A 12602-nucleotide genomic window follows, 5' to 3' on the forward strand; every position below is an offset into this window, starting at 1 on the left:
ACGGGTAGTCATGACGAAATTGACAGTGGAGGGGGTACTTTAATCACATTTAGTACCAACTTTTCAAGAGATATAAGGGGTCATATTCCCAGAGTCGTATCTGAATCTCTTGTGGGTAGGGTACAGATTTCTTTCAAACGAAAGATTCGGGGTGGGGTAGCATCAACCGACCGTAGGGGTAAACAACACATGGCAGGAGCAAGGAGGAAGAGGAGGAGAGAAACGAAGGAGAGAAAGAAGGGAGAAGCAAGGAAAGAAGAATTCTTTTGCTGAGATTTCATATCATCCGTCCTTGAACGTTTCCCCATGTTACACAACGAGTTAGACAACTCTCAAACATGGTTTCCACTTTTTCACATTGCGGAGGTTGTGAAATTTCGGTCGGATTTGCGGGGAAGCGAATTAGATCGCGGTATAAGGCGGATGGTGTGAGGGCGATTAACAAAGAATTCTTATGCTCGTGTTGTCCTCAAACTGATCCCTTTTCTCAGTTGTTGTTGGAGACTTGAAACGCTCTTCAGACGTCAAACGTGTTCATTCGACGTCAGCCGATTCGCATACAGTCATGGGCTGTGGTGCTTCCCGCAAGCAAGTCCAAGAGCCGGAACCTCCTGTCGTTCAGGAGAGAATCCCAGCGCTGCCCGAGGATGGCAATGCAGGGCCAGGGATCAAGCGCACACGATCGAGGGCGAGAAGGGGCAGCGACGCGGCGACGTCCTTCTTTGATATCCCTCCATCCTCTGCGACAGAGCAAATCAACGGAACAGAGACAGCAGACAAGCCTGTCGACCAGCGAGCCTACCTGATGGAGGGGCTGGGCGAGGGAGGAGGAGGCGAGAGCCGAGCTCTTATGGAGGATCTTGCGCTGAACGGAGCACTAGCCTCGCCAAGGCCGCAGAAGGCGGAGCAGGAGGAGGCGGTAGAGGCGAAGCCGCAGAGCCAGTCGTACCTGATGGAGGGGCTGGGCGAGGGAGGAGGAGGCGAGAGCCGAGCTCTTATGGAGGATCTTGCGCTGAACGGAGCACTAGCCTCGCCAAGGCCGCAGAAGGCGGAGCAGGAGGAGGCGGTAGAGGCGAAGCCGCAGAGCCAGTCGTACCTGATGGAGGGGCTGGGCGAGGGAGGAGGAGGCGAGAGCCGAGCTCTGATGGATGATCTTGCGCTGAACGGAGCACTAGCCTCGCCAAGGCCGCAGAAGGCGGAGCAGGAGGAGGCGGTAGAGGCGAAGCCGCAGAGCCAGTCGTACCTGATGGAGGGGCTGGGCGAGGGAGGAGGAGGCGAGAGCCGAGCTCTTATGGAGGATCTTGCGCTGAACGGAGCACTAGCCTCGCCAAGGCCGCAGAAGGCGGAGCAGGAGGGGTAGGAACTTCGTTGGCTGTGAAAGGTCAGAGACAACCGCTCGCTTAAACCGCTCGCTTGCTCGTGCTGGCGATGTGGAAAGGAACAGCAGGGAAGAGAAGGCACGATGCGATACATTGAAGGTGTTTTCGTGTCATCGACTGTGGGAAGGACGTGCACAACAGTCCTGTTCTCGGGATGTAGATAGATAGGGTTTGCTCCCTCTAGCTCTTAATCTTCATATACACAAATTTAACAGCTCCTCCTAGTCTCTACCGCAGCGATTACTTTGCTAGAGAGAAGTGAATTCTACAACACAGGAAGTTGCTTTTCTGCATCGCACTAGTTATCCTCTGCAAGCTCCCCGCTCCTGCTGCGCTCCTCGACCCACCAGCTTCTGTCTCACCCCCCTGAGGCAGAGCACCAGTCAGTCCTCCTCCTCCCTCCCTTCTTGCCTCCCCTACCTCTTCCACACAGACCCCCAGCAAGAATCCTTCGCTTTCTTGCGCTGCTTCTTCTTCTGCACAGACACTGAGGAGGCGTCGGGAGAGGAAGGAACAGGTACCTCCGCAGCTGCTCCATCCCCACACCTCTCCCTCCTTCACCCAGAACCGTGCAGCGAGCTCAGGACGGAGAAGCCGCATCCTCCCGTGAGCCTCTTGCATGCCGGCAGCAACGGGTGCCAGGATGATCCAAACGTCTGGGAAGAGGTTGAGTGGGAAGAGCCGCAAGATAGCAGGAGGAAACGAAGAGCCGGAGAAGGAGGAGGAGGAGGAGGCGGAGGGGAAGGGGGGGGGGGGGGGGGGAGAGAGAGAGAGAGAGATTTAAGCAAGGGAGCAAGTGTTAGAAGAAAGTATGAGCCAACACGAGAGATAGGAAGAGGCTATCAATTTCGATGAGAGCAAGGAAGGTAGAGGTAGGAGGAGGAGAGGGAGAAGGGGAGGGAGGAGGGGAAGAAACTTTTGAGAGAGAAGGGGAGGGAGGAGGGGAAGAAACCTTTGAGAGCGACGAAGGAGATCAGCTGGGAGCTTGAGGGTTGAATGAGATGCATAAGGTGGATGCCATCGACAGTTGAATGGTAGGAAGAGATATCGAAGTGGTCGACCTGAGAAGCTGAGAAACTGTCTGAGAGATCGCACAAGGAGGAGGGAAAGAGGTAGATAGCATTGGTAGGAGGAAGGAGAGGAGGGAGAAGCAGGAAGAAGGAGCAAGGAAGGGAGGAGAGGAAGGGAGGTAGGGACGGGCAGGGTTCTTCACTTTCGCTAATGAACTTCTTGGCTCTCGCCACCGCATCCACCATGCGCTTGACGGTCTGCCATGGAGGGTCAGCGCACTTGGAGGAAGGCGGCAGTCGCTGACCCGGAGGACAGGAAAGCAGCAAGAGCCTTGTGCTGGACTACCGTCTGCGCTGTCAAGCAGGCTGGGGATAGAGATACTCCAGGTGGAGGCGTCAAAGAAACGAGGCTGATCTGAAGGAGAAGTCAGTGATAAGGTGGAGATGGGCGGCTGGAACAGAATGTTGGTGGGACATGATGAAGCGAGGATGGAGGGAAAGCTCGGGATGGGGAGGGAAGGAGAGGAGAAGAGAGGAGAGGAGAGGAGAGGAGAGGAGAGGAGAGGAGAGGAGAGTAGGAACAAGCCGAGGGTCTAAGGTGGGAGAGGACCACCAGCTACAGAGGCTTCAGGCGGCAGCATCAACTTCCTCGCTTCCTCTAGCACGAGATCCACAACAACTTTGCCCAGCAGCCCCCCCAGGAAGACAAGCCTCCTGCCTCAAGGTCAGCAAACCCCCTCCTCCCTTTGGGATTCCACTCTAGCTGAACCTCAGCAAGGGGGAGTCTGCGGTCTTGCTAGAGTTATTCTCCTGCTGGATCTTGACGATGCTGCTGAACCAGACGGGCATCGGCCTTGCCTGCAGCCTTGTGAGCTCGAGTAGAGCGACGAGAAGCTCTCACCGTCTCCTCCTCCTCCTCCTCCTCTTTCACTTTCGCTCCTCCTTGATCCGCTGACTTCCAGCTCATCTGCAGCAGGAGCTGAGAAGGTGCGACAAACTGCCCGCAAACTGCCCGACCTTGGCGTCGGCGATCCACGCAACGATGGCTTTCTTGCCCACTACCTCTCCGCTGTCCTTCTTTCGCCGCAGGAACATCGCCAGAGACTGTCGATGCTCCATGGGGACGAACTTGTCGCTGTCCTTGTCTGGAACCTCCTCTATTATCTTCCTCCTCCTCCTCCTCCTCCTCATCATCATCATCATCATCATCATCATCATCATCACCTGAGAAGATGCAGTTGGTTCCGCATCTCCAGCACAGCACCTTGCAAGGAGGGCATACAAGGCTTGGAGGCAGCCGCGAGCAGGAACCTGGAGGAGAGTGAGATGATCTCGAGAGAAGGACAGCATGGGGAGCGTCAGGGGGTGACTAGGGCGAGGGGGGCAGGAGGGGCAGGATGCGGAAGGAGTGGAGGAGAGGCTGACCTGGGAGTTTGTTCTGAGACGCAAGGGAGGGTCTCCCTCGCTTGCGCTTTGGGACGATGGGGGAGCTGGAGCTGTCGCCGTCCCTCGCGTCGGTTGAAGGGGTCAGACGCCTGTAGAGCATGCAGATGCTGTCGGAGAAGTCTGTGGGCTTTCCTTCGTCCTTGTCATGCACGAGGCTCAGGACGAGCTTGAGGGACTGACAGCCAGCAGTCACTTGACTTGACTTGACCCAACGGCTGCTGTACCTGAAGCATCACGCTTCCTCGCACTCGCTTCCCGTAGTGCCTAAGGTAAACCTCCCGGTTGAGTCTCGTCCAGAACAATCTCTCCTCCTGCTCTCCTGCTCCTTCTCGTCACGTCAACCACCACAAGTCTGCAAACACCTTTCTCCAGCAACTCGAACGTCTCTTCGGCCCCCTGTCTCACCCTCCCGGCCTCAACTTCCTCGTTCCAGAATCGTTGAACAGCCTGCCCGTCCTCGTCACATCCCTTACCGCCCCCGCCCCTCCTCCATCTCCTCCTCACCTTTCCTAACCCGGAGCAGTTCATCTGAGCATCCAACTGGCTCGCCCTCCACACCGGGTCATCCTCGGAGAGCCACTCGAGGGGCACGCGCTGGGTAGACGCTGAGGACAACAGACACAAAAGGAACTTTGGCAACCTTGACCCCCAAGGGAGGCATGGAGGCCGATCGAGAGCTGCCATGTCCCGTCTTGTCCCCCTGCTGCAGCCTCACCCCTGCATCCACCTCAAGCTCACCTGCGGGGGGTCAGCGGCACAAGGACTGGCTCCTACTCCCCATACCCATCGGCAGGTGGGGGAACGACAGGCTGGCGGGCAGCTGCTGGGGGTGGTAGGGAGGATTCATAGCTTGAGACTGATGCTGCATATAAAGTGAAATCAGGAGGAGAGAGGAAAGAAAGTCAGCGATAGGCCGCGAGAAGGGGAAGGGATGTTGTATCCAGAAACAGATCAGGGCACAATATAGGCAGTGGGAAGGGGGAGAGGGCAGGAGAGGGCGGGAGAGGGCAGTACCTGCAGGACAGCTCCTAGCGATGAACTGAAGGCTCCTGGCAGTCATTGTCATGGCTCGGGTGCAATCTAGAGCAAGGACCTGAGAAGACGTGAGAAAGCCGTCCCTGCTCCTGTAGCCGGAGCTGGTCATCATTCCGTCCCATGGGTGGTGGAGTAGGATGGAAGGTTTGAACAGGAGGATGGGCACCTGTAGGAGGTATCAGGAAGTTTCTCTGCTGCACTGAAGGTCAGACCGGTACGGAACATATCCTGCGACAGCCACGTGGGCGAGGAGAAGCCGGTCATGGAGTTGAGGAGCCCCGACGACGACACGGTCTGCTGCTGCTGCTCGTAGAGGATATTGATGACGTTGTTGGGGTTGGCAGGCCGAGGCTCATTCCTGTTGCGATCTTGTTCGCCCTTGTCATCATTGGGGTATGGAAACATGTCCAAAAGGTCGAGTCGAGTCAAGCTCTCGAGTCTAGCCGTGGCTTCCTTTCAGCCCATGGGAACCTGAGCACTACCCCCACAGAATCATCAAGATCAGCGCCATGCACATGCCATGCTCCCTTGGTCATCTCCTTGCGATCGACACAGACACATGTATGTGTACGGTCGTCGTTGCTCAAACCAGTATCGCAACCCTTGCGGTCCAATCGCCTGACAGAGACTATCAGAAGGGTCATGAGGAACAACAAGCTGTGAATATGAAATTGCGCAAGCTTGGAGCTCGCGCAATCTAGAAGAGTTCAAACAACAAATGTAGATGATCACTCCTGATACGAGACAAGACGCCACGTGTGGCTGAGCGGCACGAGGCCGAAGAAGCTCTATGACAGCATGGCAAGAAGAATGTGGTGACAGCGGAGTGGTTACGGCATGCTGGAAAGAAATGGACAAGAAGGTTGTCGACAGGAGTATGAGACTGTCTTTCATCGGACATAACGAGAAAACGAACAAACGAGGTGAGGACTCTTTGAGGACGCGTCGAGAGAAGCCAAACAGCCAGCACAAGGCCATGATTCCAGACTCGTACACAAGGCAGCAGAATGACAGGTTGAGGAGCAGCCAAAAAATGAGAGCGTTGAGGCGTAAGTGTTCAACAGTTTGCAAATGGGCTAGAGCGACAAGGAGGCAAAAGTAGGAGCCATAAAAAAGTAAGAGGCGGGGGCAGGCGGCACGAGGAATGGAGTAGATCGACCGGGAAAAAGCTGACGAGGCAGGTAACGAGACAGATAGAGATGACGGAGGCGGAGGCGGAGGCGGAGGCGGAGGCGGAGGCGGATGATGATGATGATGAGGAGGAGGAGGAGGAGAATGGCGCGGCGAGAGAGCACAAGCGAAGGGAGCAGACGGCAGGGAGGCAAGCAAGAATCCAGACTCCCCGGATGCCATGGGACGAACCGAGGACAAGGTCCAAAAGGCTTGAAAAAAGGGGGTACATAAGGGGGAATGAGGGGGGTGGGGTGTATAGAATTTATGACTTAAGTTCGAAGAGTTCTAATTTTGCAACGAATCGCTGAGATTTTTTTTTCATAATCCGATCACGGGAGTGAGTCCTTCCACGGAGGGTCGGAAGACCGGGGGGGTGGGGGTACTGATAGTCAAATCTGGGGGTAGAGCTGTAGATATAACGTGACGAAGGTGGAGAGCATGAACGTGGGCAGTGATACCACCCCTTTCAACGAGAACATATGAAAGGAAGGGGTAGTCAGATTTTCTGTTACACCCAAAAACAAACCTCATCGCAGCGAAGATTCGAGAAGTGCTGGAACAGAACAAAAAACAAATCTTTTAAATGTAAAATATTATAAAGGGCCATCTCAAGATGCCATGTGACTTGATCACGTTACTATCCTGCGTCCCTGACCCTTTCAGGTGGTAAAGCTGAGGCGGGTCGAGTAAAGAAGTCCTTTCTGCTGCCCTGACATGTCGACATGCTAGCGAGCCAAGAGCTTATGGCCGATTTACTGCCCTCCGAGCTTCTTTTTCACGAGTCTGCCTCGGCGGCCGGGCCGGGGGCCGGCAAGGTCCACTGGAAGCGGCGGCGGCTGCCGGCCCGCCCGCCCGACGTCGCTCAGTTTCAGTGAACAAGCTTGATCAAGCCTGCTGAGTAACTTTCAGAGACACCGGTCACGGATGACTTTGACACAGTGCCGCATTCGAGTCATAAACATTCCTCCAAACAGATTTTGAACTAAAAGGATTTCAGGCTGTTGGGCAGGAGCAGGTTGCAGTGGGGTGCAGGCAAGAAAGGATCCTCTTGAAAACTCCTTCCACTCGCCTGAAAGTCATCTTAGCACAGCCTATAGGACTGCCCAGCGAATGATGATGGGAGGGAGGATGCACCATTGGAGTAAGCATGCAGATGATGTGTAGTACAGTGTGTAGTAGGTGGCACAGCAGGGAAGGAGATTGTGGCGCTCAGAGAGTTGGGAGAGGAATGGAGAGCAGAGGGTGTGTGGGAGGAGATGGGTGGAAGGCTCCTTGGGAAACGGCAGGACCAATGGAGGGAGGGAAGGCAGAAGAAAGGAGAGCAAGAAGGTGGAGCAACGGAACATGGGGTGGAGAGGCTCAGGACTTACTTCTGGACGTCGGCGCTCTCACAGCTGACCACCTGGTTGACAACATCGACAGTGACCTCCCAGCCATCGACTTCCATCCCCAGCATCGAGCTATCACTCAGTTTCGACTTCTGATCCACCACCTGCACAGCTCCGTAGCGCTCCTCCAGCATGGTCTTGACGATGGCGACCATCTCGTTCTCGCAATTCTCTTCCTTGATCATGGCCTTGTTGGTCGTTGGGTTGCTCAGAGTCTGTACGGGTTCGTCAGCAGCGTCGAGCACTCCCAACAAGAATGTCTGACCTGAAGGACGACGCTGAGGACAGAGTCGGCCACGAGGTCGTTGACGGGGTTGGACGCCCACTCGAGTTGGATCATGTTGATGGCCGTCTGCGGTTCATAGATGAGGAGGAACGGGAGCAAGAAGTAAGAGGAGCACCTTCCGGACTGTCACAGCATCGAGGATTCTGATGGGGAACTCTTTCTCCTTGAAGTGAAGGATTTTTTTCTTCTCCTTGCCTTCCTTCCCAGTGCCCCCGGCTGCCTCTTGGCCCTTCACTGAGCCATCCGCCGAGAAGTTGTCAACATGCATCATCTCCTTGTCCGTCTTGATCTGAAGGAAGGGAGAGTCAGGTCGAGCACACAGGGCACAGCAGCTCACCTCTACTATCGAGTCGAAGAGCTTCGACAGGTGGAACCGGAGCACGTCCCATGGCTGGTGGAAGGGGATGCTCTGCCTCTGGATCAGGTGGGAGACCTCTAACCCAGCGTGGGCTCCCATCTCGTCCACTCCGACTATGGTCAGCTGGAAATTCTTGTGAAGCACTACACCGTGCAGGCTTCCTCCTGTCTTGGGTCTCTCGACAGCCAAAGATCCCACAACCTTGGCGACTTTGCTCTCGTGGAAGGTCAAGGTGACATTCTCGGTGTTCTGAGGAGACCAGACTCCTACACCCATGTGCTCATACTTGGACACCAGCTGCTTCTTCAAAGACGCCATCATGTTCGCCTCCCCGTGCACCAGGACGATGTGGGAGGGTCGGAGCTCGTCGATGAATTGAGAAGTCTGGATGAAATCCGCATGGGCTGAGAAGGAGATGTAGTGAACCCTGATCTTCAGGGGCACCTCCTTACCATCCTGCAGTGTGTGTGTAGCGGGTTGAGCGTCAAGCAGTTCCTTGGCCAGGGTGTTCTGTACACAATACCCTGTGATGACAACTGAGTTGTGACGGTATTCACACCATCTGCAGCTCAAGTGTCAACGGCATCTAGGCCAAGTACAAGGATCATTACCTGTCAAAGAGATCTCGGGATGGCCCGTTCTGAAGCATTCCAGGAGAGGCCATAACAACGCATGGACAGTTGTCTTGGAACTCCGCCATCGTCGTCATGTAGCGGATGTGACGAAACTCGAAGGGATTCTCGATATCGTTGAGATGACGGATGCGATTGTTCATCTGATTGATGTAAGTCTGATAAGAAGCAATACATCTTTTGGCCATCCCCGACAGGCATATGATGGGATATCTGTGCAGTTCTGGATTTTTCCTCCAATACTCGTCGAGGAGCAGCAGAAGTTCCTGCGCCCTTCCTATCGCAAAGACGGGAAGCAGGACTCTCCCTCCCAGCTGCAGCGTGCTGACAACCGCCTCAAGAAATCGTTTCTCTCTTGATCGCCGAGGTTCGTGGGTCTGAACACCATAGGTCGACTCCACCACAAGCACGTGCACCTGGACTGAAGGCATCTCAGCAGCCATCAAGTGCCTATCCTCCTGACGAGAGTAGTCTCCTGTGTAGAGCAGACGTACTCCTGCTATCTGGACAATGAACATGCAAGCGCCAAGCACATGCCCAGCATTGTAGCACCAGAACTTGACGCCCTCCACCTCCACCTCCTGATGGTAGTCAATGCAGATGATCTTGTTTACAGTCTCTTGAATATCTTTCTCTGTGTACAAACTTCCTCCATACTGCTCTGATATTCCAGAAACTTTGATGAAGTCTGACCATACCAACTTGCAGATTGCAAGAGTGGGGTAGGTCATGTATACCTTGCCCTTGAATGTTGTTTTGGTCAGGAAATATGGCACGGATGCGGCATGGTCAACGTGAAAATGAGTGACAAGGAGAAGATCGATGGATTCAGCATCAACTTCGTCGAAGAATGGAAGTGATTCTTCTCCTCGATAGCCTGGATGCGCCCCGCAATCGAACATGATGGTTTTCCCCTTGAATTTCAGCAAGCAACACGACCTCCCAACTTCGTTCCCTGCACCAAGAGGGATGAATTCAAGCGTTTCATCGCCTTGGAAAGGAAAGCTTCTCTTCGCCGATCCTGGCCCCAACGTAATGTGCGGTTCCATCTTCACCCTCTCCCTCCTCTCAACCCGCTTTTAGCTGACCTGCCGGTTCCTCACGTACCCTCCAGCAGTGTTTCAACCGACTTACTTCACAGCTCTGCTGCCCTCAGCATGCTTCATCGTCATCATTCTCATACTTCTCCTCTCCTCTCCCCTCCCCTCTCTCGTCTCTACTCCGTCATCGTCAGACCTGAGCCGCGCATGTCAGCTCCTTGGACTGCTGCGACCACCGGTACTCTTCACATGCGTAACTTGGGGTCATAGACATAGGGGGTGAAATCATCAGTGAGTGGGCGCCGGCCCTGGATTAAACCTCCGATAGACCGGGCCGAGCAACCCGACTCGGCACCGTGCCACCAGCTATACAAACTTCAGCTTGCCTCTAAGAACGGGTCCTTTTCCCTGTAAGGACCCCCTTGTTAAGCCTTACGCCCCTTCTGGACAACACCGGGCCCTCTTTCCACCTTGTGCTACCCTCCGACCCCGCCGGGCCCGGTGACAAACTCCGCCACCCCTACCCCCTTTAGATTCGGGTACCCCTACCCCGTCAATTACAACCATCGACTGTGACTGACCCCTTCTCTCACCTAGACAAAATAGAGCTGACCACCCGTTTCAAAGGGGTTTATATTGTTTCAGTACCGTACCCATGCCTCCCAAGTCCGCCATGTCGAGTAAAGTCCCGGGCTTCTCCTAGTACCCCTCCCCATGTGCTTCAACCACCGGTAATCTCTGAATCTTGTGCACCCCCACCCCTGTGGCACGTACATTTCGAACCACACCCCTATGTGGACTATCACCCCACCCCTATGTGTAGTGTACCATACCCGTCACTTTCGACAAACTCTCACCCCACCTTCAACAACTACTACTACCTACTACAACAAAATCCATCACCCGCCTCATCGTTATCTGGGTGAAACCCCGAGAAGGAAATTGCACAAAGGGTACAAGTATTGGGTGATGTTTTCATAATTTCAAAAATACTTGTATTATATTTTGTATATGCTAAATTTGTAAGAACACATTTAGTGAATCTGGATAAATCTCGAAAATATTTGGTTTCCTACAACCCCCTCTGATATTGAATCCCCGGGCCCCAAGATCACCCTCAGATCATCTATCACCCTGAAAATGTTGGTGGAATGGGTGGGTACTAAAGTTTCTTTCTTTGTTTTTTTTATTTCGGGGGCTGCAGGCGGGCGGATCGCTATTATGGCAGGAAGGTGTAACGCTACTGCCGCCATGGCAGCAGTAACAAGCACATTTGAAGCTTGTTCCTCCCTTCCTGCTTGTTATTCTATGCCTACCTCTGACTTGCTGCTCTTATCATGATTGCTCATGTCCGGCCCCGCAGCCATGCCGAAGTTACGCCTCTTGTTTGAAGGGCTGTTTGATACCTTGAGGGTCGTAGTGGTAGAATGCAAAAGACGATCTTTGAGACGCCGGGCTTTTATTGAGTTGATAGTGCGTAACAACATCAGCTCATCATGCTGTTGATAGATTGCTCCCCCCATTTTTGTGTATGGAGGGCTCAACACGCCTATCCAGGCAGCTTGTACTTATCAGTGTTGCATGAGGGCAGCTATTGTTTGTCATGTTGGTGATGCCCTGCATACATGAGAGCATTTGATGGCAAAAACCTTATTGCATTATCTAACTTCAGTATATTGACTGCTTGATTTTTGCTAAAGTCATGCACGGGTGGTTAGTTTGGCTGACGACGGCCCATTGATTGAGGAATAAGGGTCAGTACGAAAGGTATATGATATTGCTCCGTTGGTAATCGATATGAGATCTACAGCAATGCAGGGAGTCAAGCCGGTTGGAATTAAACGATCTTATTTTAGCAAATAATTCAGAAACCAGATGCAATCTCCAAATCTATACAGGACCGCAATCATTTTTACAAAGAATTTCTGGAAATCAACATGCATGCTTTTATCTCTGAATGGCTACACCTGGAGTATCTGATATAGGTCGTGAAAGTTCAGATATAAGCAATATGTCGTGGAGATCTGCTGATGAAAGCAGCCCCAACGGGAAGGATGGGAAACTAAAAACGGAGGCTGCAGGAAGCAAGGCTGAAACAGAAACTCATGAAACCCTGGCGATGAAGCTGCAAAATGCAAGCAATTCAGGAAAAGATAGTGATTTCAAGATATTCCCAAGGCGAAAAGGGGGACAACAAAAGAAAAACAACGACAGTGCACCAGTGGTTATCACCGCAGAGGTACATTTTATTTGAGCAACTGTGTTCCCATGACATGCTAGCAGTTGCTCGAGACTTGTTTCGAGATGCCACTTGTCGCAGCAGCGAACAAATTGGGAATTTGTGCGACGGCTCTGAAAAAAGGTGTCTTTCCTATATGAATTTGTGCATGATTTGATCCCTGTTACAGTTTGCCGCAAACTAGGCATCCACAAATGGTGAATGCTCAGAAAAGAGAGAACCCCTTTCCAGCGGTGACCTTTTGCGTCAGGCCTTATAAGGAAATGAAGCCAAGCCTTTCTCTTTGCCGAAATCAGGTCGAGTGGTACAAAGGTTGTGTTTCTGTTTCTTATTCTCTCAAAAGGGATTGGCTTGGGATTCCTCTGGAAAATTTGTAAACAATCCGATTCCAGAAGCAGGTTCCAGTAACCTTTGCAAGGTGATTCATCAAAGTTTTGTTTGCAACGGAATTGATTTTTTGACTGTAGTCGGATCTTCAAGGAGCAAAGACCATGACCATAGGCAGTTTGACCAGTCCGGAAAATCGAAAGTTCGAGGGCAGCAGTTCGAAACTACTGTCTAATGGCGATTCGCGTAATGTCGCATCGCACGACAATTTTGCAAGTGTGTCGTCGAA

At 53.1% G+C, this 12602-nt stretch overlaps 4 protein-coding genes across 4 annotated transcripts; 2 read left to right on the forward strand and 2 right to left on the reverse strand.

The window, feature by feature from the left end:
• Positions 1 to 338: 338 nt before the first annotated feature.
• On the forward strand, positions 339 to 1360 carry GUITHDRAFT_112378 (hypothetical protein; the record flags this gene model as incomplete). The annotated part of the gene is made up of 2 exons (XM_005828594.1): positions 339 to 426; positions 492 to 1360. 2 exons carry the CDS (start codon positions 339 to 341, stop codon positions 1358 to 1360), a joined length of 957 nt encoding a protein of 318 aa, XP_005828651.1.
• A 435-nt stretch (positions 1361 to 1795) lies between these two features.
• On the reverse strand, positions 1796 to 5275 carry GUITHDRAFT_141910 (hypothetical protein; the record flags this gene model as incomplete). The annotated part of the gene is made up of 19 exons (XM_005828595.1): positions 1796 to 1866; positions 1901 to 2035; positions 2332 to 2448; positions 2593 to 2647; positions 2695 to 2804; positions 3003 to 3103; positions 3159 to 3247; positions 3291 to 3356; positions 3407 to 3463; positions 3654 to 3700; positions 3815 to 4010; positions 4060 to 4154; positions 4198 to 4282; positions 4340 to 4429; positions 4476 to 4573; positions 4619 to 4697; positions 4850 to 4884; positions 4929 to 5036; positions 5083 to 5275. 19 exons carry the CDS (start codon positions 5273 to 5275, stop codon positions 1796 to 1798), a joined length of 1827 nt encoding a protein of 608 aa, XP_005828652.1.
• A 2364-nt stretch (positions 5276 to 7639) lies between these two features.
• On the reverse strand, positions 7640 to 9756 carry GUITHDRAFT_74597 (hypothetical protein; the record flags this gene model as incomplete). Its single annotated transcript, XM_005828596.1, has 3 exons — positions 7640 to 7840; positions 8061 to 8637; positions 8687 to 9756. The coding sequence occupies 3 exons, from the start codon at positions 9754 to 9756 to the stop codon at positions 7640 to 7642; spliced, it is 1848 nt and encodes a 615-aa protein (XP_005828653.1).
• Positions 9757 to 11758: 2002 nt separating this feature from the next.
• GUITHDRAFT_141912 (hypothetical protein) lies at positions 11759 to 12548 on the forward strand (the record flags this gene model as incomplete). The annotated part of the gene is made up of 5 exons (XM_005828597.1): positions 11759 to 11986; positions 12031 to 12109; positions 12156 to 12183; positions 12237 to 12298; positions 12454 to 12548. The coding sequence occupies 5 exons, from the start codon at positions 11759 to 11761 to the stop codon at positions 12546 to 12548; spliced, it is 492 nt and encodes a 163-aa protein (XP_005828654.1).
• Between the last annotated feature and the right edge of the window lie 54 nt (positions 12549 to 12602).

This window comes from Guillardia theta (assembly GCF_000315625.1).
Source record: "Guillardia theta CCMP2712 unplaced genomic scaffold GUITHscaffold_58, whole genome shotgun sequence".
Lineage (NCBI taxonomy): Eukaryota > Cryptophyceae > Pyrenomonadales > Geminigeraceae > Guillardia > Guillardia theta.